The sequence below is a fragment of the Drosophila sulfurigaster genome, chromosome 2R, assembly GCF_023558435.1.
Source record: "Drosophila sulfurigaster albostrigata strain 15112-1811.04 chromosome 2R, ASM2355843v2, whole genome shotgun sequence".
Lineage (NCBI taxonomy): Eukaryota > Metazoa > Arthropoda > Insecta > Diptera > Drosophilidae > Drosophila > Drosophila sulfurigaster.
The window spans coordinates 27,855,071-27,883,004 of record NC_084882.1 but is presented as its reverse complement, the minus strand read 5'-3'; the positions used below and the strand labels follow the sequence as shown (position 1 = coordinate 27,883,004).

The 27,934-nt window shown below is 40.4% G+C and overlaps 1 protein-coding gene across 3 annotated transcripts in view; it reads left to right on the top strand.

Moving 5' to 3' along the window:
* The first annotated feature begins 3,534 nt into the window (after positions 1–3,534).
* Positions 3,535–27,934, top strand: part of LOC133836013 (cytotoxic granule associated RNA binding protein TIA1) — a 90,132-nt gene continuing 65,732 nt past the window's right edge. The window contains exons 1-2 of one of the 3 annotated variants that reach the window (XM_062266271.1): positions 3,535–3,780; positions 4,495–5,598. In XM_062266271.1, the coding sequence (XP_062122255.1) occupies positions 5,280–5,598 (319 nt within the window). In that variant the 5' untranslated portion in view covers positions 3,535–3,780; positions 4,495–5,279. The remainder of the gene's footprint in view (positions 3,781–4,494; positions 5,599–27,934) is intronic. The other 2 variants (XM_062266270.1, XM_062266272.1) reach the window with 2 other exon arrangements.

Genomic DNA, 27,934 nt, shown 5'->3' with positions numbered 1-27,934 from the left:
AGTCTACGCTTTGCTGTATAGAGCATTTGAAGATGGTTCGTTGGAAAAGCAGCTTCCAGCAGCTTGTAAAATGCACACTTCAATCATTGGCAATGTAATTTTAAGACATGCTTGACCTCATCTCGAATGCCATCAACATTGCGCTCAAATCAACTTGAGCGACCAGTCTCGTGTATATTACTCATGCGCCCCGTATGACTTCGTCTGACGACGCTGTGGCACTTTACTAAACCCTCTAATTGGCTTAAACAATGCCCTAATTTTCTGCGCGTTGCCACAAGAACAACAACAACAACAACAAAAACAGCAACAACAGCAACAATAATAATAACAACAATAAACAATGCGCTATTGTTGTGTGTGTGTGTGTGTGTGTGCGATGATGATATGAAGACACACCCGTCATGCACTTCATTACGAAGGGAATATTTTTAGCCTCATTTTAGTTAAAGACGCTTAAGCACGTTATAACTCTGCCCTCCCCCTGCATTGTCGCTGTTGTTGCTGTTGCTATTGTTGTTGAGGTTGCTGTTTCTGTCGCTGCACAGTCCAATTTGACGCTGATTTACCTAACAAGCGACGTCCAAAGAACAAAAGGCAAACGGCAAAATGCGAAATGCGAAAGGGAGCGACGAGAACACAAGGAATCCTGTTTTTGTTTTCATTTAAAGTGATTTTAAAAATTCAAAGGGCAATTGTCTTGACAAAGACACACACACACACATGTCAAATAGACACACACACATGCACAATCACTCATACACGTGCATAGGACTTACGAGAAGAAGCTGTTCTCATGAGCTCCGAAAGAAAAGCGGCCCTTGGCTCGGGTTCTTGCGTCGCGAAGAGCTCGCTTGGCTCCCATTGTTTACGTCACTTTTGTTATTATACACACTTGTTGTACTTGTTGTTGTTGTTGTTGCTGTCACCGCCGTTACATTTAAACACATGCAACACGCAGCCATTGGACTGGCACTGCGAGACAGAGAATGCGCTTACAGTAAGCTGTCTCCTGGACAACAGCACCTCAGTCTGCAATTTCTCCCCAACACACACACACACTACTATAACTTCATATGTGTGTGTGAGTGTGTAATGGCGCTGATTCTTATGCTAAACAGAACAATGATAATGTCGCATGCTAAATTGCATGCAATTATGTATTTTTCTTATTTTTGTTGACACTTTTCGCCCCGTTTCTCTTTCGCTCCTCATTCGTTTCACCTCAACGCTCATTACCCCAACTATCCTCTGTTTTTTACCACCACCAACAACAACAACAACAGAATCCGAGAACTGTCATTGCGGTGTTCGTTTTTTGTTTTCTGCTCCCTTCCCACTTGCTCTTTGTATGCCACGTTCCTGTTCCATGTTCTTCAGTAATTATGACTTCAAAATGCTGCAAATGAGTGGGGCTCAGTTTACAGTGGCTGCCGTATGTGAGCGTATCTCGAAGCGAGGTAGAGTGAGAGGCTGGACTAAGGGTGTGTATGTACTGCATAGTCTGCAAAATGCCACTGCGTTTCCACGGACTAACTTGGCTATTATTAGCGAACACACACACATACTCATAGTCGCATATACATATATTTATATATGCAATTAAGTGCACCCACACAGCCGCATTGATGCATTCAACTGACATTTTGTTGTCTTTTGACTGCAGCGTTTATTACCATTTTATTTGATTACGCCAAAAATAGAGCATGTATATAATTAAAGCTTAACTCGCACTGAACCGTTGAGCTTTGCTTTCACATTTTATATTAATATATGCACCTTTGCATCAACGAATAATCCAATCAATATGGTATAACAAGTATTCACTCTACCAACTGATGCTATTAGTCACGCGCTTAACACTCGAACCCAAAAATACTAAAAAAAAAAAAAAAAAAATCACTGTGTCGCCTAGCTATCAATTTATTTAAATTTCAATTGTACTTCATAGCGTATACGTAATATTTGAAATATTTTGTTCAAACGTATACTTAATACGCAAAAGTGATCAAATATCGATTGTAGTCTATCTCGTTATTCGCTGTTTTTATTCTCTTTTTTTTATTATATTTATACTTATATTAAGAGAAAATTGCAATTGTACTGCATAGGCGTATACTTAATATTGAAAGTGATCAAGTTTGATCAAACTACATACATATGTATGTATATCGATCTTGTTATGCGTTGTTTTTTTCACTTTTTTTTACTATCAATACTTATATAAAAAGAATATTTCAAAATTTAAAATAAATATGGAGAGAATGCACTCAAATTTGTTTTTCCAAAACACAAGACACAAATACTAATTTGTGATGTATGTAATATATGTATTTCTTTATTCTTTACTTTTTATCTTAAAAATTTGAACGGAAATATATTAGAGTTTACATAGTTTTAAATTTTTTTGAAATGCATTAAACAACTTTACTTTCAGCTTCAAAATCATGTCTGTTGAGCTATGTTACAAATCAAAATGCAGCTAGCCCCTCTTTGCATTTGTTCTGTGCTCGTTCAGACAGCATTTTGGTGTTTATCAGTACGTATAACAGTTTCGTAGCTTTGGGTACAAAAATACTGGGAAAATTGCCTTGCATGAGCTGCGTAGAATATTTTTCGAAGTTGCTTTTAAGTGATGCAAAAGCTAGAAACAAAGCAAATATATTTATAAGTTGGTGATAAATACAATTAAAAATGATAAAATATATATTTTGAAATAAATAAAAGTTGAAACTATTATTTTAAAATAATATTTTAGTAAATATTTCTATGTTCAACTATGAAAAATTCAAATTTTGTTGGTCTTCAGTCCAGGTTTTGCGCCCAATTCGATGTTGATTCGGCGCACTAACTCAAATCGATGCTGTGTCGTCGTGAGAAAGGACGAAGCGCATAGCTATGGTAGAAAAGGCAGCAAACGAAACAAGTTTGGTGGACGACGAGGACGAGGACGACGAGAATGACAACTGACGAAGGAAGGAGAGAAGAGCAGCGCGTGCTCGAGGTGGCACTAGTGAGTGAATGAGAGCGAGCAATTCGTGAATATTTTATGAACGAGCGCGTGTTACTCGAGAGTCGAGAATCGAGAATCGAGAGTGGAGAATCGCGAAGGGGGCTCGCTCGCTCGCTCGCTTAGGCGACACAAATAACGGGACTCTGGTAATTGGCAGCGTCGGGCCACAAAATTCCCCCCTCGCCTTCGTCGCCGGCGTCCTCGTCCTGTTCATCGTCGGTGCTCATATATAACTCGCTGTCGTAACTCGCCTCGTCGGAGAGAAATGTAGGGAAACGCATCCCGACAACGGCAACGGCAACGACGACGTCGTCGTCGATGTCGACGGCGCCGATGAGGAAGACGTCGTCGTCGTCGTCGTTTGTATCCACTGCCTACGCGGATCGCTCGCTGGCAGCGGCAACCGTTTGTCCGCCTGCCATGTCCTGGCCAAAGGATAACGGAACGGCGCCGCCGTCATCGTCGTCGTCGTCGTCGGCAGCGGCAGCGCTTTTCACAGTTTTTGGCCAATGCGTGTGCTGCTGGCGTTCAGTAAGAAAAGCGTCGCCTAACGGTCTAGTACGAACTCGTACCGTACGCTTTGTGTTCTTTCTGTTCTTTGGGGCATCCAAGCGACGAATTAGTCGTAAAGTCGTATATAGAGCCGTACAATCGTATTGAGCCGTACAAAATCGTTTAGATCCGTATTTTTGTGTGTGCGTTTCTCGCTCGTCTCTTGTTTCGTGCGTTACTCTCGAAACAGATCAGAAGAAGAACAGCATTCAAAAGTAATTCAAATTGTTTTCGTTATCGTTATCATTACGATTATTATTTTGCACTTTTATTTTCGTTTTTCTGTATTTCACTTCTTTATGGGAACATTAAAGCATCAGGAAGGAAACTGCATGAAGTTCCTTCAACCCTGGCACAGTTTTCATTTCGACGACTGCACTGTAAATAAATTTAATGCCTTTTGCGAGCCACAAACTTTTTGGGGCGAGATTCATTAAAGTTGCATCGCTGTTTGTTGCTGTCCTTGTTGTTGTTGTTGTTGTTATCACTGACACTGGGTGACTTTTAAAAGTTCACTGCGAAAACTCATCAGAGTCAGCAGCCAGCAAAATAATTTGCAAAACTCTTCGCCTTCGCCTATGCCCAAAGAAAGTTTAGAAGCGACATTGAGCCGGGATTCTCCGACTGTGTGATGACGCCTTTTATTTATAATTTTTGCAGTTCTTTTTGAGTTGTTGTACATTGTACATTGAAATTGAAGAAGTCTACGTCTAACTGATTGTCTGGCATGCATATAGCGACAGCAACAGCAACAGCAACATATGACAGCAATATTTATAATTTCCGCTGCTGCAAGAACAAGAACAACAACAGCAACAATAAGCAGTAGGGGAAAATAATTTGCGATTACTGGCAGTCTGGCATGCTGGCAAGCTGGCAGTCGCATACATAAAATCCCATATCCCCAAAAAAAATCCCATATCCAACAGTCGAATGTAACGTTGCGAAGGACAAGAAGACGGCTGTAAGGACAACGAAAAAAATTACAAGCCAAGTGCGCTCGTGTTCGTGAATTTCCGGTTGAACAAACACATAAGCAAAACGTAAAAGAAAAGCCAGCAAAAATTATAAAAATAATAAAAACAACACAGAGAAAGAGCAAGCGAGAGAGAGAGAGAGAGCGAGTGAGAGAGGAGAGGAGAGAGTGAAAGAGGAAGGAGCAACAGCAACAGCATCGAAGTAGTACATAGCACAAGGGGCCATTCAGCGTGAAAGACGACGAAGTCACTGTAAGAAAAGTGAAAATACACGGAGAAAAGTTGCACAGAGCGGCAAGCATATTTCATAAGTTTACACACACACACACACACATATACAAGCACACAAAACACAGTCACACAGAGAGCCACAGACACAGTCATATAACATAGCCCGGAGCCAGTTAGAGCAAAGTCGAGGCAAAGTCATACATGTGAGAGAAGGAAAGAGCGAAGCAGCAGCTGGAGACAGAGACGGAGACGAAGACGAAGACGGAGACAGAGTACGAGACGTTGGCGGTGGCGACAAAGGCTAACGCTCGACCTTTGGCACAGGGTTCAGCAAGTGCAGCAGAGGACACGAACACGGACACAACGAGGCGAGGTCAACAAATCAATAGAAACAAAGCGCACAGCCCGAAAGCAATTGGACACTAGCAACAATAATAACAACAACAACAACACGTACAACAACAAGTAGAAGCACAAAAAAAACCACCAAAATTCACTCTCAAATTATGCTGGCCATGTCGACCTTAATGATGCCCGCGCCGACTATAGCCATGGGGGCCCCGCAGATCACGATGGGCCCCCACAAGCCACCGGAAACGAAATTGCTTGCCATACATCCAGCTGCAGCAGCAGCAGCCGCTGCCGCCCAGCAACAGCAACAGCAATCCGTGACAGCTGCTCATCTGCAGCACAATGGCCAACAGCAACATCCACAACAGCAGCAGCAGCAGCAACAACAACAGCATCAACAGCAGCAGCAAATGCAACAGCAGCAATCGAATGCACAGCAGCAGCAGCAAATTGTTGGCAGCAACTCAAAACCAGGTGAGTCAAAATGAATTTAAGAATTTAGTAAAATATGTATTAGGTATATAATTGTAATTTTACAATTATTTAATATTTTTTGTCAAACAAAATCCTAAATGCTACTGGCAGAAATTTGAAATATTTATTAAAACTGAAGTGTGGTGCTTTACAACGGAAATTGTCTAGACAATGTTATTAAATCTGAAATCTGCTCTCAATATAAAAATGCTTGAAAATATTTACATTTTGTGCTTGAAAATATGTTTTTCAATCTGAATGTGAAAGAACTCAGCAGACCAGTGCAATTGAAGTGATGGAACACGATTAGTCAATCAGTTTTCTGTCTGTGCTCCAAAGCATTGTTACCAGAGAGAGAAAGACAAATTTGAGCAATTACTTCACTCAGTAACAGCCGTTGTACGACTGCGACGAGACAGTTGCAAATAGAATTTTGTTGGAGTACTAAAATATATAAATACTCGTACATATAAAAATAGAAATACGAAAGTACACAAAAATTGTGTATGCAAAACGAGTAAGCTGAGGCAACCATGCATGACATTCAATTAGAATATTTTTTTGGGGCAGGCTGGGTAAAACGAAAATTCCAATAAGTCATAATTTTTAACAGACATTTTCAGTTTCAGTTCTTGAAAGTCATTTGAAATGTAAGTTACAATTCGCACACCAAAAATTTCGCATTGCCAGAGAAATAACACAAAAATTGCACACGCATTTCTCAAATGAATTATTGTGGACAGGCCACAGACCGGAATACAGACAGACAGACAAGACAGGCAGGCAGGCAGGAAAGCAGGGTGAAAGGGAGGGAGGCCTAAATGTCAAGCGTTGGCATTACAAGCATAAATATCAGTTACAATTTTCATATTCCCAACCACAAATATACAATTTGATACTTGCCAGTGTGCTAGATTTTGGTGGCATTGCAAAACGAAACGTGGGAGGGAAAGTTGCACAAACGAGGAGATTTACAACTTAAAAAACAACTTAAGCCAAAACTTGGTAACAAAACGCAGGCCTAGAGCCAGAGAGATGCTACAATTGCTTGGCCAATTCCTGAGCCTGTTTCATCTTCTCCCCCACACATTCTGCTGAAACTATACGATACACAGAGTAAAAGAGAGAGAAAGAGAGTGTATATACAAATAGACAGAGACAGGCAGAAAACCGGAAGTAACGGCTCAGGAAGCTGCATGAAAATGAAACGTTGGCAAAGCTAGCCTTGTGCTGTGTGTGGGTGTGTGTGTGTGAAGCGAGGACGCTCTGGCAGCTTAAGACTGTAATGAAAATGAAAAATGAAAATGAAAAATGGAAAATGTATAGTTAAAATATAGTGCAAACTAAGACCTCGTCTCGCTCACAGCAGCAAAGGCAACTTGAAAATGAATTTAATTATGGCAAAAAAGTGAAAATTTCCACACTTGAGTCTGCGAAGTTTTGCCTTTTGCGAAAGGAAACTCAACAACGGAACGAGACAGACAACAAGACGGAGCGACAAACAGACAGAGAGACAGGCAGACAGACAGGCGGACAGACAGGCGGCGGGCGGAGGCGTTGATGAGCGCGTGCGAAAAGTGTGAGGAAATTGTTAGACAACACAAGGCATAAATAAGAAAACCGACTACAAAAAGCTCAGCAAGAAAGTGAAGTGCCCATCTCCGACAACAGAATTGAAGAAGCAAATTTCTGAGAGTGTGTATGAGCAAAAAGTAAGCCAAATTGTGGGCATTGTGATTACTTTTTTGTTGTAGCGCATTTGTTGTTGTTGTTGATTGCAAACCAACAATAACAACAATGACTACGACGAAGACGACAATTGACTTTGCAATGAGGCGCACTTAGACGCTAATTAGTAGAGCTAGAAAAACAGTTGAGTAGCAACGGGACGCACATTGATTAGCACTCCAGATAGAACACAGAGAGAGAGAAAGCGAGCTGCTGAAATGATTGCAAATTGAAAATTAAGCACGCTGCAAATTTCCAATTCAAATATGCAGCATGCCACAAGGCAAGGGACATGGAGACAGCGAGACACCGCAGCCAAGCAGCTGCAACTGAAACTGTGGCCAACTTGTGCACACACACACACACAGAAATACAAATACAAATACGACACACATGCATTTAAATTTATACATAGACATGTATACTAAAGATGTATACACATAGACAAATATGTATACACAGCAAGCAAGCAAGCAAGCAGCGAGTGAGTGCAGTATACGGTGCATGAACTTTTGAGCAGCACTTGCAAACACACACACCCACCAACACACACACACACAAAGAGAAAGCAGCTACACCTATGTGAAGCAGCAAAAACAAACTGCGAGATTTGAAGTGCCGCTGCAGGAGCCGTCGAGGCAAAGCCAACAAGTGCCAGCGATGCTGACTAAAGCAAGAGACACTAACCGACAACAATTACAACAACAACTGCAACAACTTTAGCTCTCAACTACAGTGGAGATTGCTTAAGAACAATAAGCGGTTTAACTACTTCTAAATGCGGCTTAAAACTTAGGCACATTTTTTAAAAAAGATAACATTTTATTTTTAATATTTATTTTAAATTTCATTCACTATTAATAATTTAATTTCAAGTCATCGTAAGAAAAATAAACCAACATTTTATTGGGAATATTTATTTTAAATTTCATTCTCTAATACTTTGTTTTCAAATAAAGAAAAATATGAAAATTGTATTTCCATTATTTATATTACATTTCACTCATTAGAGTGAATACTTTAAAGTGCTGCTGAAACTAATGCGCTTTTTTTTTGTAAATGCACAAAATTCCATTAGCAATATTTATTTTAAATTTCATTCAATATTCCTGCTGTGTATGAGTCATTTCTTAATTGCAATATTTTGCAAAACTAAGCACTTGTAATGCTCATCTTGTATTCTGTGCTAAGCTCTGCTAATCCTTAAGGTTTACAAGCTTGCCACCTTTTCCTATTCAGATCTCAAACTGAAATTATTTAAGCTGCACTCTTTAAGCAGCCTTCACTGTACAGTGCAATGCTGCACTTGGTTCTGTGTTTCTTTGGCATCATGCGAAACGGCGTGAACAACTGTGGAGGAAGCTACACTGGCGGTGCTTCACTTTCGCTTTGCACAGTGCAGAGAGATGGCGACAGCGACAGCGACAGCAAAACTTTTAAATTGGTTGGCAACACTTGCCACACACTCACATATATAGTAACACCCACTAACACACACACAGAGAGGGAGAGAGAGACTGGCACACACACACAATGACAGAGAGATGCATGTAAAATGTTTGTTTTGGAAATGAATTTGGAAAATTTTCGTGCTGTATGTTTGTGTGTGTGTGTGGACTGCGCGAAAAGCGGGCGAGAAAGCAGCAAGAAAGTCAAAGCCAATTCGTTGGGGAGGAGGGGGAAAGAGAAGTGGGCGTTAGACAGCGTAACAGCGGCACCTCAACGTAATTTGCCAGCAAATCATTGGAAAAGCGTTGCCAGAGAGTGAGAAAGAGTCAGAGGCAAAGGCGAATTGCTAGCAACGCCGAAAAGTATGCAATGGCAAATGTGATACATAAATACACACACACACACACACACATATGCGATCTGTGTGCATGAGTGTGTGAGTGTGGGTGTAAAAACCACTAAAGTGAAATGCATTTATCGACCGCAAAGCGTTCGAAATGAAATCTGTTTAGGGGATTTTAATACTCTTGCGAACGTGCTGCCTCCGTCAAAGTGTTTGTATGTGTGTGTGTGTGTCAGACTGCATGTGTATGTGTGAGAGTGGCAAGGACTGGCAGGCGAACACAAAAAGTCAATGAATTCGTTTGGCGAATTGAAAAATTAATTCAGTTGCCGTCGCTGGCGTCGATAAGTAGAAGAAAGAAAACTTTACACGCCGCACTCAGTTCATGTGTCTTTATCTTCACTTCACTCTTCTTGTGTGTGTTTGTATGTGGGTGTTTGAGCTTTTTACTTACTAATGATTTCTCATTTCGCTTACGGTATTTTCTGTGTTATTTGCGCTTTTTGTCTTACTCTGCTGTTTTACAGCCAAACGAACCGACCCCAAACCCCGAACTCAAGCCCAACCCTCCACGCTTTGTAAGCCTTGAAACACTGAGGCCAAATTACTCACTGCCGTTGTTGTGGATTTTCCTCATTTCGCTCGCTTTACTCAGCCAAAAACAAGAACAAAACAACGACTGCCACTGCGACTGTAACACAAGTAGCAAAACGAAAGAGAAGGAAATTAAGCAAAAAGCGCAAAGATTTATTTCGCTTTGATCAAAATTAAATGAATTGATTTTAATACGCCCCGTGGGCAAGATATTTCCTACGTTGGCCAAATGAAAACGCATAAAAAAACGTAGCAAGAGAGAAGCTGGCTATGGTTTGTACACTGCCAGTGGGCGTGCCACACCGCCGCCCATTACAATTGAGTAGCTTTCGCTGTAGTTGTTGTGGCTCTGGCTCTGGCTCTCTTTTTCTTTCTCTCTATCAGCGACTTTAAAGATACACAATAAATTCTGCTTGAGCTAAGCACTTGATGCAGCGTCCTGAGAGATGTTGAATAAAAAACCCAGACTAGAAATTAATTCTGCATTACTTTAAGCAAAGAAACAATAAAGGAGTTTGAAGTTTAGTCATACAAAAGAACTTTATTCCATCAATACCGTCTAGACATGCTTAGTTGCAATTTGTGCCCTTCAAATAGTTAAATATTAAAGAAACGTTTAAAATCAATTCTGAATACAGTTTACATTATTTTAAGCTAAGAAAAATGGAAGTATGAAGTAAAAGTATGGCTTAAAATTAATTCTGTACACATTTTTTATTACTTTAAGCAAATAAAAACAAAAGTTTCGAAAAGGGTTTTAATCAATGCTGAAGAGAACCGTCTATACTTGCATTGATTTTGTGGCAAGCTTTCATTATTGTAAACGATCTGAATTAAATAGTTAAATACACATCAAAGCCAGGCTAGAATTTAATGTTGTATGCAGTCTGCATTACTCTAAGCAATGAATAAAGGAGCTTGGAGCTCAACAGTAACAAAAACGAAAGTAATTTAGTCATTTATTGCTAACGATCCGACTAAAGAAGTTATATATAAAGTTTACGTTATCAATGAATAGTGTAAACTATCTGCTATCTGCAAGAAAACAAAAATAAAACGAGTTTAAAGTTCAATCTCAAAATATAACTTTAATCTATCAATACTGCAAAGCGCCGTCTAGACTTGCAAAGTATTTGTGGCAAGTTGCATTTATTGCTAACGATCCCATTGAAATTGCTCGAATTGTTATTCAATTTATTTCCATGGCAAACACAAATGAAAAACAATTTGTCAGTTGCATTTTTTTTTGCAGTTTTGTAGCCGCATTCGATCTTGATTTTGTTACAATTTTTTGGTCCGCGGCAAACTGACAATTTGAAATAGAAAAAAAAATGAGAAGGGAATACACACATTTCCTTTGGTTTTTTTTTTGTGCGCTTTCGTGTCAAATGAAAAGTTAACATTTCATTGCCCAATTCAGTTGACATTTGGCAGTCGCATTCGCATAGAAAATGAGGTTCACAATTCGCGTCCAGTCGCCTTCTCTCCTTTTTTGCCCAGCATTTTGGCTGTTTTTGCCGGCAATGGCAGCAGCCAACAACATCAACTCGATTTCCAAAATTCAGACATTTGACAGCGGCGACGTCGTCGTTGCATTTGTCGCCCTTTTGTCTGTCACTTTTGGACTCCCTTTCCTTCCTCTCCACCCTTTGTCAGTTGTGCTCTTTCTCTGTACATTCCCAATAAAAGTGTCGATTTACAGATCGCAGCACCGCTGGGAGCAAAAGCCACCTACTTCAGTCTCGCTCAACACTTTTGGCACAATTTAAATTTCATGCATTTTTCATTAATGCCAACGAGAGTAGAACATAAAAAGGGTGACCACCACAGAGAGCCTTTGGCCATTTGATGGCCTCACAACGACGTGCCCAGTGCCTCGGACTTTGGTCCATCTTAAATGCCCATCTACTCGTATTTTACGGTTGTCCATATACCAAAAACACAATAACTTGAGCACAGATCCACGAACCATTTACAATTCGCTTCTGCATTCCCTTTGCATCGCTTTCGCTGTATCGATTTTGAGTGTCGCCTGCCATTCAAATGGCTTTTATTTGGCTCCCAGACTTGACTTGAATCCCGATCTCTTCGCTTTCGTCGCTGACTTTGGCACGTTTTAATGCATTTGCGGCAGCAGGAGTTTTGACTACGTGTGCACTTTTGCTTAACCCGGCATTGTTTGGCATTGTTTGTTGTTTTGTTGTTGTTTTGTAGTTTTCTTTATATATTATTCTGATGGAATTTTAGAGCAGCGCCTGAGCAATGGTCCCGAATTTTATGCGCTGTGCGTGTTCGCATTTGTTTTCTCTTAATTGTTGGGATTTTCCACTTTCTCTCTCTCGCTCATGCAAGGGGGATGCGCAGAGATATGTATGTAAATAATAATTTATGAAAATCCAAATAGTTTTTAAAAAGGTAGCAACTCCTCCTCCCTGGAGTAATGCAAACAGTAGCCGAAAATACAAATATAATGCTAAATAAAAACAGAATGTTGGTAAATAAAGCAGGCACACACACTATGCGAGTCCTCTGGACTCGGGACTGTGGCAGGATTGGACTGCCATGAACACAGGCCATAAAAAGTGCTAAGTAAACACATGTGCGACTAACCACGCCCCCCCCCTGCGCCTGCACATAGTGTAAACACATAAATTTATGCATTTTCAATGGAGAACTGTTAGCATAAATTTACGACCCCCCCCCCCCAAAAAAAAAAAAAAATGATGCAAAAAAAGAAAATAGGCAACTAAAAAACATTAACAGGACTCGGGCGGAGTCGGCATCCTGCCTGAGACGCAAGCCGAGGTTGAGGTTGAAGCTGGCAAAGCCAACAGCAAAAGCGAAGCCAAATGTTTATAAAAAAAAAGAAGGACAAAATAGAGTAAAGCGTAACAAAACAAAACAAAGCAGAAATAGCGTTAAAGCAACGCAAAGCAAACAGTCAAAAGCTCGACAACAGCAGCAACAATAACAACAACAACAAAAAAGAAGAAAGAGAAAACGCAAACAAACAAACAAAAAACAAACACTGCAAAAAGGCAATTCACCAAAAAACACAAGCCATGGGTCAGTCAAGAGAGAGAGAGAAGAGCAGGAAGCTGGGGCACTGAGGGCTGAAGGCTGAGGGCTGAGGGCATAGGCTGCTCTATGAACTGGCGTGGGCGAGACTCCTGGGGGTCAGTTGGGTACAGGGGGTGGGGAAAAGGACATGGCACAAAAAACTTGAAGCATCTGACTGCAAATTTTTCGTGCTTTAAAAAGGTTCACACAAATCCAATCATTGAATCAATAAACGGCGACAAGTGCCACAGCATCGATGTTGTTGCTGCTGCTGCTGTGTGTGTGAGTGCTTAAGTGTGTGTGTGTGTTGGAGTGTGTGTGGGTGAGTGTGTATTCGTGTGGTCGCTAACTGCTGCCAATTGCAACACACAAAATGGTAGACAGCGAAATGCACAATGATTGCGTTTTCGTCACATGTGTGAAGAATGTAAGTGTGAGAGTGTATATGTGTGTGAATTTGTGTGAGTAAGTGTGTGTGTTGGTCCTGGCGATCTTTCTGCCCGATTGCATACGAAAACCGCTTGTTAGCAGCTGACACAATGCAGCACCAGTTGCCATTAAAAGCTTCCTTTTTTGTGTGAAAATTTAAGAGTTTGGCAACTGAAAAAAAATATCGAAATACGTTAAATTGATTATAAATTTTTATTGAGGAAACTGAATTGAGATCATTTATTAACTTTTAAGCAAAATAAAGATTATGTATCAACATTCATTACCAAATCTTTGAAGGAATAAAAAGAATTCTTTTAATATTTATATAACAGCAATCATTGAATTTCAAAATTTCAATATTAATCGAACTCTGAAAAAAAGCAAAACACTTTTAATATTGTATAGTGATTTATTGTTATTCATTACTATTTTTACATCCATTAGAGTTTACTATTTAACAATCTTATCAATTTTACATTCACATATTCAAACCAGAGCTTCGACATTGAGATTTCTCCATGAATGCATAATTAAAAGTATTACAGTCCAGTTGCCTTTCACTTTGAGTCGTATTTGTTGAGCCTTGGCCACAGGATATAATTGCAAACCTGACTGTAATCCCGGCAAATACAGCAACTGTCCCCAATTGGAGCTCGACAACCAATCGAAGCAACCTTCGCACTTCTGCGGTTCAAAATGTTGTTGGCATTCATATTGAAGATGCGGTTCGAAGTAGTGTCAATAAGCAGGCAAAGCGCAGAGCCAAGGGAGGAGCAAAGGTAGCAAACCATTCGACGGATGCACAAATATTTGGCTAGTGGCAAATGCAGAAAACGGCATGTGGCAAATGGGAATCGAAGAGAGAGTTGAAGTCAAAACGATGCCGGAAATGCCATTGAAAATAGTTTAAAATTGCACCGAAAAAGGATATTGGGCTAAGCCAGTTGCGCACAGCAGCTTACTCAGCCCTTTCTCTAGAACTCCCTCTCTCTCTCTCTCTGTCTCTCTATCTTTAGCTGTCTCTTTTCGGTGCTGTGTGTATTTGTGTACCACATGCACTTCCGGCTGGCTTCTTTATGCTTTATTTTCTCCCGATGTACGCCGTGCTGTGCCACTGCGTGTGCAAAACTGTGTTCTCCATTGCTTGATTTTCTATTTGCCAACTCGACTCACAGCTCGCTGGCTGCCTGGCTGACTGGATGCTTATGGAAATCCGCATGATGATTGCATATCCTTGGCTGCATGAAAACGAGGGACTCTGCCATATCCCTAATTCCATCGTCGTCGTCGTCATCGTTGCACCGAAACTTTGCGTTCATTTGGTTGGTTCTCCCGTTATTTTCTTTTTAGCTTTCAAGCTGGCAAAACTTTTACTTTACTCGGTTTTTCCTATTTTTCCTTGGCGCTGACGCTGAGGCTGAGTCAGAGTCAGAGTCGGAGGCAGCGTCCTGCCAAAGTGTTTCTCTTCTTGCATTTGAAGAGCTTTTTCTTAATGTCACTTATGCATAAGTTCCTATGAGTTTGCCCACACACACATACACACACAAACACACACGGAGTTCGCCTCATGTTTGCTTGCGGATAAGTGCAACGAGCACGACACACGCGTCCCAGCTGTGTGTGTGTGTGCCTGTGTATGTATATGTGTGTGTTTGTATATGCGACTAACTTGACGGCACATCCTCTGTGGGGATTTACAAGTGCTTAGTTCTATGTCGCAAAAAAACGCTTTAATATTATTATATTTTCTTTTCAATGCACTTGGCATTTGCAGCACACTTGGCTTGGCTTTTCTTTTCTCAGCTATTTTGCAGCTCTATCTCTTTTCACTGACGCGAAATTAAATTAAACGAAATGCTGCTGCCAAAAATAAGATACAAATGCAAAGCGTCCAATACAAATTGACTACAATAGCGCGAGGGCTTAAAGGCGCACGAGAATCATAAATAAGCAGCACACACAAATACACACACACAAACACACACGCCTTGATGTATTACATGTGTTGGCATTATTTACTTAACTCTCAGCTCTATTTTTGCCGCTCCAAAAAGTCAAAGTCTACTTTTGTGCGGCAGCCGCAGCTATTAGTGCAACAGTAGCAACAACAATGCCTCACACACTCACTCAGCTAGCTAGCTGAGCGAAGAAGCCATGAAGAAGACATTAAGACACAGCATGCGTTACTTACACACACACACACTGACAAACACACACACACATACATAGAATGGAATGTATACATGGACTTGGACATGGCCTCGCCTGGGCGTAAGAAGAAAGAAATATAATGCCAACATAACATTTAATCCAAGAAATTCCATATCGTAGTCAGTGGGGAAGCGAGCACAGTCAAGAAAAAAGTATGCGCACAGTGGTGTCAGCTAACACAAAGCGCAAACGTAAATAGAATTTGACTTTAAGCGCATTAAATTCGAGTTTATTAATAGTTGTTTAGTGAAGAACTTATGAATTTCATTTGTATGTTAAAGAGAAATAAGTCTTATCTACAACTAATATTAATAGTTGTTTAATATTGATTTCATTCTTTTGAATTGTATTTCTAAAGAGAATTCTTTCCTATTATACGTTAACAGATTTCACTTTAAGCGCATTAAATTGGAGTATATTAATAGTTCTCTAATATTGGCTTAATTTCTTTGTTATTGCATTTCTTTATTAAGCAAATTTCATTTCTAACCTTAAAAGAGTTTTAATAGTTGTTTTAAATTCATTAAATTCATTTGAATTACATTTACAAAAGAGAACTTTAATTATTTTTGACGTAAACAGATTTGACTTGAAATTCATTAAATTGAACTTTATTGAAAATTATTTTTTGTTGGAGAAAATTCTCTGTTATTCCTTAATGAAAGTTTCTTCATAGTTCATGCAATTCACACTAAATTTGGGTTTATTAATGTTTATTTAATATTGATTTAATTTAGTTTAAAGTGTATTCTTGCTTATCTCGCACTACAATTTAATTCGATTCTATTGAATTTGTTTTTAAGGAAAAGCCTGCCTTATTTCCAACTTCCACATTAAATTGTAGCTTATTAATAGTTATTTAATAAAGATTTAACATATTTGAATTGCATTTGTTAAAGAGAATTCTTGCTTATCACAAACTTTTATTATTTTCATAGCTTAAGCAGTGTGCTTTGGCACTCGTGTCTAATGCTTGGATGATCATTGCAATGGTCCCCAGCTCAGGCAGCATAATGTTTATTTCCACTGTGCTTATCTGGCCTCAGCCAGCGTCAGCATCAGCGTCAGAGTCAGAGTCTGAGAGCTGGGACAGCAGCTCGAGTCAACGTCGCACTTAAATTGCGCCCGGGAAAAATAGAAAAACGCACCAGAAACGAAACGTAACGTAACGAAACGAAACGTTACGAAAATGCTCACATACTTTTAGCAGCAAGCGCATAAAAGCTGCTGCTGCTGCTGCTGCCTGGCGAACTACAACAGAATGAGCCAGCGGCGGAAGGAAGAAATAATCATAAAAATTATTTCATCACACACACACACATGCACAACATAATGCACATGTGTGCGTGTGTGTGTGTTTGTGTGGCAAGATGGTGATCATAATGTTGCAAGCCAACCAACGAATGCGAAGGCGTCCGCTGGGAATTTTCTTTTACTTTCGATGCCGTCAACAAAAATGTTCACTTTAATGACCTGACGCTGGCAGACTTTTTAATTTTCGTTCTTCATATTTTTCTATTTACCCAAAGCTTCCTCCCCCGCCCCCAAACTGATTGCCCTCACTCTGCGTGCTGTGTGAGAAAAAGAGAGAAAAAAAAGAAAAATTGATATCCCGTCGTCATTTTTAATGCCCTCTGAATGCGGCTAATGAAAGCTTGTGTGTGTTTGTGTATGTGTGTGTCTCGCTGTGCTCAGTTATTTCTAAATAACATTTAATACACATTTTTCTGCTCATTTTATTTACAGGTAAATCACTTCTCCCCGTCCCCTTCGGCGCATGAGTTTTCATATTTAGAAAATTATGATTTGCTGTTGGCAGAGCTTAGGGCCAGAAGGTCGAGAGTGTTGGCATGAGTTGCCACATTTTATTGGCGGGTAAATTTGAATACGATTCCCAAAATCCGAATCCGATTATTTTGGCACGTGGCTTTTTAGGTGACATTGAGGATCTCATTAACATTTAATTAGGCCATTTTCGTATTCGTTTTCACTTTCGCTTTCCGTTTGCCGTTTTGAGCCTTGACGATGTCGTTTTGTTAATGAAATGAATTTGTTTAGCCTAAGGAGAATACTTTTCCCCTTCCATTCGCATTTCTTATATTGTGTGTGTGTGGGTCAAGTAAATTGTCATTGATTTTGTTGCTTAATCTGCTTAGCCAGGCAGCCAATTGACAACTTGGCCAGTTGTGCGCACCTTTTCTGGGGCTGCAGTTACCGAGTTCCCCGGGAGTTCCAGGAGCATTAAATCGAATTAATTTGAGGTGCCATCTCCCCTTAGCTGACCCAGAAACAACGACTTCCATCGAGACGGACCCTTGACGCGCCTTTTCTGTGTTTCAGTCTCTCTCTCTCTCTCTCTGGTTGGCCAAACGAATGGTCATTTGACATTTGTCGACAAAACGTTTACATTAAATGTTTTGCCATTTCTTTGTCTCTCTTTTTTTTTTTTTTGTTGTCTTTGGGTATCTTGTTGTTGTGTTGTTCTCGCTTGTCCTGTTTCCAATGTCTTCGCCTGTCTACGGCGACATTCTTGAAATTGTGCGCATTGCCCGTCCAAATAGAAAGCAGAGATATTGTGACAACGATGAGCTGGGGCAACAAAAACAACACCAACAAAAAAAGCGAATACAAGTTGAGACATTGGCGTTGACAAGTGTTTTCAGGTTTCAGTTTCAATGCAAGACTGTCTATATTGTATTTATATTTAAAATATATCTTAAATTCCACATCGAAATGTGATTGAACGAGACGTGCTAAAAGTGTAAAATTCATCGACCACATTTACGGGCAAAAATTGTTGTGCATTTGTCAAAAATTGAATCGAGAAATTCAATTAAACACATACGAGTTGGTTTCGTCTTCACACACGTATCAAAAATCACTCAATTTAGCATTTTCTATGCTTTAGCACAAAACCACACGCTCCATTAAACGGCAAACAAATGTCGAATCCCGCAATTCTGAATCTGCATTCCACCATTCCAGCATCTAGCATCCAGAATCAGCCGCCGCCACAAACTGCTACCAGCTAGCAATGTTTGTAAGCAAATTTTTTAATTTATTGCATAAAATGTTGGGGTTTCGATGCTGGCAAGCCACAAAAGCCAAAGAAATTGTTTCAATTTGTCATGACAATTTCTTTGAAAAGTAGCGAAGAAGTGACAAAAAGAAAAGGAGCGAACAGGAGAGAGGAGGTGGAGGAGAGAGCGCCGAATTCAATTTAGGTTTTAGCCGTCGACGCTTCCTTTGGCAATTTCCAGGAATAGAAGGAATAGAGGGAATAGGTCTATGTCGTTGCCTGTTTATTTGCTTTGATGTAATTTGCAATTTTCACCTTGCCACACAGAGAATGAATCGTTGTCGGAAGGAAATTGTCGAATGCGAGGCCATTATCAAAAGTGGAATGAGTGCGAACACTGAGAGTTGACAAATCAGCAGCGCCGTTTGCAAATGGCATTAAAGCCATCGCCTTAGGTTTTTTTTTTGTTGGGGTCGTAATGCTTCGCTGATGCCAAAGTTGGAGGGGGAAAGCAACTGCAATTTGGCAAGAGTTTCGCTTCAGTCGTAAATCTGATATTTTCTCAGCTAAGCATAAATAAATAAATATTTAATGGAAGCCGCAGCAGAAAGGATGTTTTCCTCATTACGCCCCCGATCGCTATCTGAAATGAGGCTGCCAAGTAATTGCGCCTATCCAGTTGTGGTTTACAGCCTAACAAGGCGAAGTATTTCAGCCATCTTATGCTTGCGTCTTGCTCTCTGCTGTCTGTTTGCCATTTGTGTGCTCGCATGCAAATAGGCCAAATTAATATTGCACAAGTCTGCTGATTGGTGCAAACAATTGCGGTTACCCACTGCCAATTAAATCAAGTGCAAGTCATGCTCAAAAGGACATTTCATAAGGCCCATTTGAGCCTGTTGCTCGGCAATTTCATGGCTAAATTATTCGGCCATACACAAAGGATGACCACCCCCAAGCTTCAAACTGGCGATCTCAAAGTGCAGCAAAGGAGCAAATTGAAGCAGCAGCAGCAGCAAGAGAATATGCCTCAAACTGAATGGCCAAAAACAAAGCCAACACAATAATAAATCCCTCGCAACGTCGCGGCGTGGCAGCATCGATGATGCGGCTTTAAGCTGCTTAAGCTTGCCCCTCTCTTCCACTCTTCCGCTTTCTCTGCTGCTGTCCCATCTTGTTGGCTTGTGATGCAATTTCCGTTGAAACGCATATTAGCCGGCTGTCCTAGCTCCTTGGGTGTCGTTGAGGCGGAAGTGGAAGCTCTCACTGCCAGCCATCCAGCCAGCCATCCAGCCAGCCAGGCAAAAGCTGAAGGAGGTCGAAGATGCTGCTCCGGCTGCTGCAGCTGATGACTGGGCGCCATTCGCGGATGTAACGAAATGATTGGATTATTATTATTTTATTATTTATTGAGACGCTGCAGCAACGGCTGCTGCCCATCTGAAGAGTTAGAGCAGCATAAGAAAGGGACTTTCATTATTTTTTATATTCTTTTTCCCCCTCCAACGATGATTTTTTTCGTTTGATTTTCTTGTGTCGCGTGGCCTTTTTTTTCTTGGCAATCCCTGTGGCTGGTGGGCGACTCACAAATGGCAGCCAGACATGCAAGTGGCTTTGAATCTTTGCCGGCGCTTCGGTAATTGGCGCCTTTATCTCGTCTACCGCTGCTGCTGCTGCTGCTGCCCAATTAAAGTTAGTTTGCAAAGTAATTAAGACGATTATGTGGCGTTCAAGTATCAATAAACGGCAATTAAACGAGTACTCGCACTTGCAATCGCATTGATTGTAGCGTTTGGTTCTTTTCAACCTTTTCTTTTGTTAGATACTTACAAGATTACTTTTGAATTGTAAGGAATTTAATAATATTACAGCAAATCATGGATTTTTGAGATGAGTTCAAGTCACGAATATTGAGACTTTAGTTTAAAGTTTCGCAGTCGATGCAGAGAAGTGCATCAATCAAGCAAGTTTTGCCCCTTTTGCTAATGAACTTCAATGTGCATCTACTAATTTGAAAGTCACTCAGCTTAATCCGCCCAGCCACGCCCACTCGTCCACATACATACACACAAGTTGAAGGCAAGAGTAAAGTCTCTAGTCTCAGTGCCAAAAAGTCAAATTTTAATCTGTGATGTGGCAAAAGTTGATGAAGAAAGTTCAGTTTCGTTTCTCAGTCTGCCACATGTTGAGAGATGAATGCACACACACTCACACACATACACACATGTAACACTTGTATTTGTGTGTGTTCCCTGGTTGAAAATTCATTCGCGTCATTGGCAAAAGTTACGCGCGATTTGAGATTTAACAACTGCACAAAATAAATAAATGCTGAAGATGTGAGAGAGAGAGAGAGAGAGATGTTGTTGCTGTTGGTGTTGGTGCTAAAAAGCATTTGTTATCGCTGCAGCAACATAAATTCACTCTCGTAATTATTTCTCGCATTAGTAGCTGAGGTGGAGCCAAAGTCAGTGGCAGTTTGCTCAAAGATTCACTGAAATGAATGGACGGACGCTGGCTGGGATTATTTGTTAAAGCACACACCACACACTCTACACACAGACACACACACATGCACACTTTGCACACTCGCACCCTCGCACACACATACACAACTTTAAAATTGAATCAATCATTCTCACTTTGATGCACATCAGCAACAGAAGCTGCCCTCAGCTCCTGCTGCAGTTTTAGCTAAAGAAAATCATTTCTTCTTCCCCTCCCAGAATTTGTGTGTGTGTGTAAGGGAGTGAAGAGGGTTAGAGGAAGGAAGGAGGGTTAGGGAGCACTGCTGCCTGGTAGCATAAGCTGTAACTATAAACAAGCAGCTTATGTGTTTTAGTCGTTCGCTCGTTCTCAACGTCATTCGGTTACAGCTTCAGCATCAGCATCAGCATCAGCTTCATCTTTTGCGCAGGGTGTTAATTTTTGTTGGTTTATGAAGTCGACTCGCCGCCTCCTACGATTGCTGTTACTTGTGTTGCTGCTGTCGTTGTCGTTGTTCTCTGGACTTGGCTGCCTTTGCTTAAACACTTCTGGCACGGCAGCTGTGCGCAGTTCTAACGAGCAAAAACTAATAAATCCCCACGAAAATGGCTGCGGAAACGGAAGCCGTGTGTTCTGCTGCTGCTGTTTTTCCGACTAAAGCAACAACCAAGTCCAGCAGCAGCAGGAGCGAGGCCCATGGAAAAAAAAAACCCAAGCCCCAAGTTGAAATCCCAATCCTAAACCCAAACCCAAACCCAATTCATAGAGCGGCCTGTCTTACCCATGTCTGTGATGTGTTTTCTTGCTTAATTCTTATTATTATCCCAGGCATTATTATTATTGTTGTTGCTGTTGTTGCTTTTCTTGTTGTCGTCTTTCACAGATTTCTTTCAGCTACTCTATACACTGCTATTTATTTGTTTTGTCTCTTCTTCTGCTTTTTTCTTTCTATCTGTTCGGTTTGGCCTCTTGTTATTGTTGTTGTTTGTGGCTTCTGTGCTTCTTCTTTTATTCATTCGCCTTGTTCTTTAGCACTTCTTCTTCTTCTTCCACCTCCTTCTTCTTCGTCTTCTTCTTCTTTGTTGAACGTGCACGTTCGTGTTGCTTATCGTTTGCTTGTAGTATTATGATTGCCGTTGCCATTGTTCACCATTGTCGTTGCTGCTGCTGTGTGTTGTTGCCGTTGTTATTATTGTTGTTGCCATGCAATAGTTCATTTTAATCTACAAACAGGATAATGCAAGAAGGATTTCGTAATGTGGCCTCAACGTTATTTTCTGCCTTAGTCATATCTCTGCCCCACCACCGAAAAACTTCTTTCTTCGCTTTGTCTTTCCTATTGCCTCGGCTTTTTATTAATACATAACTCAACAATTTTTGGCGCCTCCATACCCCAAAAAATATGTTCTAGCGCACTTCCTCCCCTCCCTCCCTTGTTGCCATCGCTGTTTGTTGATTGTACAAACTTTTCGCTGAACTTTGAAGTCGTATAATAAATTTCATCGCTGTTGATTGCTTCAAATTTTTTAGAAGCTGGCTAAAAACTTTATCCTGAGTACTTATAATAATAGTTTTCACTCTTTCGCCTCACTCTCTCTTTCTGTGTTTTGTATCTCGCACTCTTTCTTATTGTTGTTTGCATAATTGTTAGCAATAATATGTTTATTAGACCAGCGCCAGAAGCTCATCTTGCCATCGATATACCGCCGATTTGCCTTATTCTTCACTGCGGATTTAACTTTTAAAAGCAGCTTAAAAAGTACTTAAATTAATTGACGATGCAAGAAAAAATACTAAGGAAAAATTATGAAAATAAAAAGCTAAATGTAAACAACATTTTCATATGGCAGCATAACATTAACAGTCGATTTTTTACTTAGAATTAAATTAATATTATTGAGCTTAAGGAATGTGAAAATATTATATATATTTCATTTGAAAAATTATATAAGCAATATATTTAGTTTATCCAACAAATTCTAAAATAATTCTTGCTCTCTAATTTATTATTGTTTTATTTTTAGAATCACTTTCAAGACATCAAAATGCAGCCAAAACAATTGAATTTTTTCTTCTATTTAATAAACAATTTCTTTAAAATTGGTTTCTATTTTAAAATCGTTTCTATTTTTGTTGCTGCTTTCGCTAAAGTTTAGAATGACATGAAAAGTGTGTGAAATTCATTGAATAGCTTTTCCCAAAAACAAAAAAATCGAATTTCTAACAGAGAGAGAAATTAAGTTAGATGGAAAGGGGAATACGACGGACGAATGGTCATTGGCCAGTGCAATTGGCAAAAAGTTGGACAACAGTTAAAAAAAAAATACAAATTGTGAAACTTCACTATGAATCTGTGAATGTGTGAGTGTGTTTGTATGTGTTGTGTTGCGAGTGTGAAACAACAAAAATCTAATTGCGCACAAAATGAATTGATGTCGTTGCCAAGCGAAAATGAATGGATGAAAATGGGGTTTGGGGTTTTTGGGATTGAGATTGGGATTTGGATTTGGATTGGGTCGGAGATTGGGTTTGGGGACAGACAACTAAGCAGACGTCTCTCTGCTGAGAGGGAAATAGCCTCTCGAGTGTTTTATTAAGCGCATGTATCCAATTTCATAGCAGAGAGGGGACTCAAGTGGCCAAACGCAGTGGACGAAGGACAATGAACGAAGGACGCAACTAATTTATGGCGCTCCATTAAAACTTGAGTTCAATTGCCAAAAATTTCATAAAATTTTTATTTAAAAAGCAACAACTAAAAGCACAAAGCCAAATAGAAATAAAATAAAAAGGAAAATAAGTAAAAGACAGAGAGAAAGAGTGAGAGAGAGGAGAGAGAGAAGAAAAAGGAAAATAAAATATATATATAAGTGTACATAAGAGAGATGCGCAATCAAGTTTATTACGTACTCGTAGTCGTCGCCCTGATGGCGCCAGGCTTTGGACCCCCCTCAAGCCTTTGCAAGGCTGCACTTTGGCCATGTCCTGGGCGCAGGACAATCCTCCGTCCCTTCCCTCTCTTGTGCGCTTGCCCCCCGCGCAGTTCATTTGAGCAAAATGAAATAAATTTAAATATATTTTTAGTGCATTTCGCATAAAACAAAAAGATGCCTCGCAGGGCTGCTGCTGCTGCTCGTTCTGCTAACTGCCGACTGCGGACATTCGACTTGTCCTGCTGGGATGTTGGGTTGCTGTTGCTCGTTTGCAGAGCCTTGGGCCTGCCTCTTTTTATTTTCCGGCCGTTTGCCGTCTCAGCTTTTGCGCCGCCTTTTATTGTTGTAGTTTTTCCCCCTCTTTCTCTCTCTACCATTGTCTCTGTTTACTTATTTACTTTTGCGCTTTATTATTCTCCATTAACTTGACAAAATGAGCAGAGCAAGGCAAGCATCTTCACTTGGCCAGCCAACTGTCCTTGCCACTTGCCTAGCCTAGTTGCAAATTCACAAAAACACAAAAAAAAAATCAAATAAAATGCTGAGCAAAATGTTAATAAATAAATAAATAAAGCCCCAAGCAAGATTTTTGAAGTAAAGCCAGGTGCTGGCCCAGTTTTAAGCACTGCCATTTTACATATTTCCCGCACACACTGCCAATCAGTCGGCTCACCTTCAGCTTAGCATCTCTACAACGCTGTCAAATTGGAATCTGTGTCGCAGTTTGATAATCCCTTCACAACCAAAAAAAAAAACAAAAACAAAAAAGGGAACACAATGCTCATTAGGCTCGTTTGCGGCAACTTCTTTTGTTTTGTAAAAAACGGGGAAGTTTATGTATTATTTTGCGTAGCAAAAGGCTTAAGAACAGACAATGTTCTTGTTTGTCGTCGAAATTGTTGCGAATTCTTAGCGCCTTAAATGAGTTTCTGCTCTGATTGTGTTTAATTTTGCTTTCGCTTGAGCTTGTCTGTCTCATTGCGTACATGTGGAAAACCAAAAGCTGTGCGGGAAATGAAACCAAAACGACATTTCCATTGAGCATGTGTTAACTCATCTGCCAACAACAAATGTCTTTCTCTCAGTCTGTGTCTCTGTCTGTCTCTGTCTCTATCTTTATCTGTGCTGTGCTGTGCTGTGCTGTGTATCCGGGGGGCAATTGCTCTTAGGGCAAGCCAATTAGGCGCTTACGAGCTGGCAGAAGCTCGCTCTTGTCCTGGCTCAGCTCTTGTCTTAGTCTAATTCCCAATGTAATGTAAATTTCATTCCATTCAAAGAACTAAAGCGTCAAGTGTGTTGTTTGTATGTAGTAGACTAGCACGATGATCCAAGAGAGAGTGACCAAGTTTTCAGGTTTAATTAGCTGCCGGCTAGTTAACTTGCGTCTGCACTTCAGCTCAGCTTACAGCTACAGCTCGCAGCTCACAGCTCACATCCATCCACATCCATCGAGCCAAGTGCATTCCATTCGCTTCTTGGCCCACAATTTGCGCACGGCTCGCATGTTATTTTGCCTGCATGCACCCAATTAAGAGATTTGCCCTCTGCCACGCCTCTCATTGCAACGTTTTCTTTCTGCACTACTTTTTTTTTGTTTTTTTTTTTTGTGCTGGCTGGGATTGGGGGTAAGTTTTTAAGTGAAAAATACTCAGCGCAATTTTACTTATTTAGTACGTAACTGCAATTTACGCCATGCATCTGCATATAAAATGCATTTTTTTCTTATTTTGTATTTTTTTTTTTGCGCTGCGTTTTTTATGTTGCAGCGGGCGGCAGCAAGCAGCACGCCCATTTTTTTCGCCATACTGTATACACACATACACTCGGACTTATTATTTATATGTCTATGTATAAGTGTTTCGGCTGTATGTTTGGCCCTCTCGACTTCTTTTTTATGTACTGGAGAGTAGCGTTGCCAAAAAAAAAAATAAAAATAATAAAAACTACGAAGAGTAGCCAGTAAATGGGGAAGGAGAAAATGCAAATAGCATAAAATACAATGCTGAGGGGCCTCCTCAAGCTTCAGTCGACCCCTCGCTTTTTTTTCGCCAGGACAGCTCTTCTGCCTCGCTTTTTCACTTAGCTCCTCGCTGCTGGATTTTTGTATATTTTAAATGCATTTTCAACAAGCGCAGCAGCAGCAGCATACACATGCATACATTCAGTCGGGTACAGACACCAAAAAAAAAAAAACAAGTAAGAAAGTTACAGTCGAGTGTGCTCGACTGTGAGATACCCGCTACCCATTTTTAATAAGGGCAAAATATTGTGGTATTATTTTCAAAATATACCGAAAATACTAAAAATACTAAAATATACCAAATGGTATGTTTGGTATACCGATACAGCACACCATTCAAAATATACCATAGACGGCACAATGTACCAGATTGTCGGCCAAAGCAACTAAGAGCCCTAGTAAGTGGGCGTTTTTGCCCATACAAAAGTATTTCTTTAATAACTTCCACAATTTTTATCTGATCGCAACCAAATTTTCAGGAATCATAACTACTATAGTAATTATACTATATACCAAAATTCACAGCTCTAGCTTTAAATTTACGCTTGTTTTTCGATTTTTGGTTTGCGGGGCGGAAGTGGCGTGGCAAAATTTGAAACAAACTTGATCTGCGTGCAAACATAGCAAATACTGTCGAAAAAAAATTATAGCTCTATCTCTTATAGTCTCTGAGATCTAGGTGTTCATACGGACAGACGGACGGACACACAGACGGACAGACACACAGACGGACAGACGGACATGGCTAGATCGTCTCGGCTGTTGACGCTGATCAAGAATATATATACTTTATAGGGTCGGAGATGCCTCCTTCTGCCTGTTACATACATTTCCTGCCGGCACAAAGTTATAATACCCTTCTACCCTATGGGTAGCGGGTATAAAAACGTTGCATACTTTTGGGCCAACTCACAAAAAATCTTGCCAAAAAGGGTTTCGACTTTTTTTCTTCTTTTTTTTTGCTTTCTGCACAGTGTCTGCGCTTCCTTAACATTTGATTAATGAGTGCAGGACGCGATGGCAGTTCATTTTTGGCGCACTCACAGCGACTTAAGCAGATAGCGACAGTTTGCTGCTGTAAATATTGCGCATACGCAGTGTTGACTAATGCCGCAATTATGCCATCATCGATTGAGTTGGTCTTAGCGACGCTTTGCGAAATTATGACACAACAAGAAAATTAATTAATGTGCCACGCAAATATCGATGAGTTAGTTCTCTGTGGACCAATCCAGCTCAACTCTGTGGCAATACTTAAAGTTTTAAAGGCTTTCGTGACTTTCCTTCGCAATTCAATTTAATGCTGCGATGACTGTGCGACTGTGACTTGGGGAGAGACTAGGCAACGAGAGTCAGCGTTGTGGCCACATTCAAAGCTGGCTCAGAAATTGAATTGTAAGTAAGGCGAATGGAAAAAAAAAGAAGAAAAATGCCGTCGCATAAATACGTTGGGCAAATAAAAAAACATAAACTATGAACCCGGCTAGGGGAAGCTGACTCGGGACCAGCGAGGAAGCCCAACATCAATTCTGGGATTAAGGACACTGATTTGATATACTTTTTATTACCATTAAGTATAAGTTGACAAAATGCCGCCACTGCCAGCAATTTAATGTGAAGACCCGCCGCACACACACAGACACATACACATAAATATATAACTACGACTATCGAGCGGTTGAAATTTAAAGCTTCGACTCATTGTACTGAGCTTCACTTGTACTTGTCTGCTTTCGGTTTTTTTGCCGTACTCTCGTAGTCGTACTTCATGAAATTAGAATCGGCTCTCGGCTGCTCTCCAGTCATTAGCTGCGCACCATTAGCGCCGGCGACAGTCAACCAAGACACCTCCCTCAACCACCTCTCTCTCTCTCTCTCCTCCCTCCCTTCACCGCACGCAGCCACAAGCACCCGAAACAACCCCCTGCGCTTTTTGGCCCAAAATCGTGGCTCGTTATTATGGCTGATAACATTTTTACGATGCCGACAATGACATGACATGATTTTCTTCTTTTTTTTTTCTTTCTTTCATTTTTTTTTATATATTTTCTGTCTCTCTC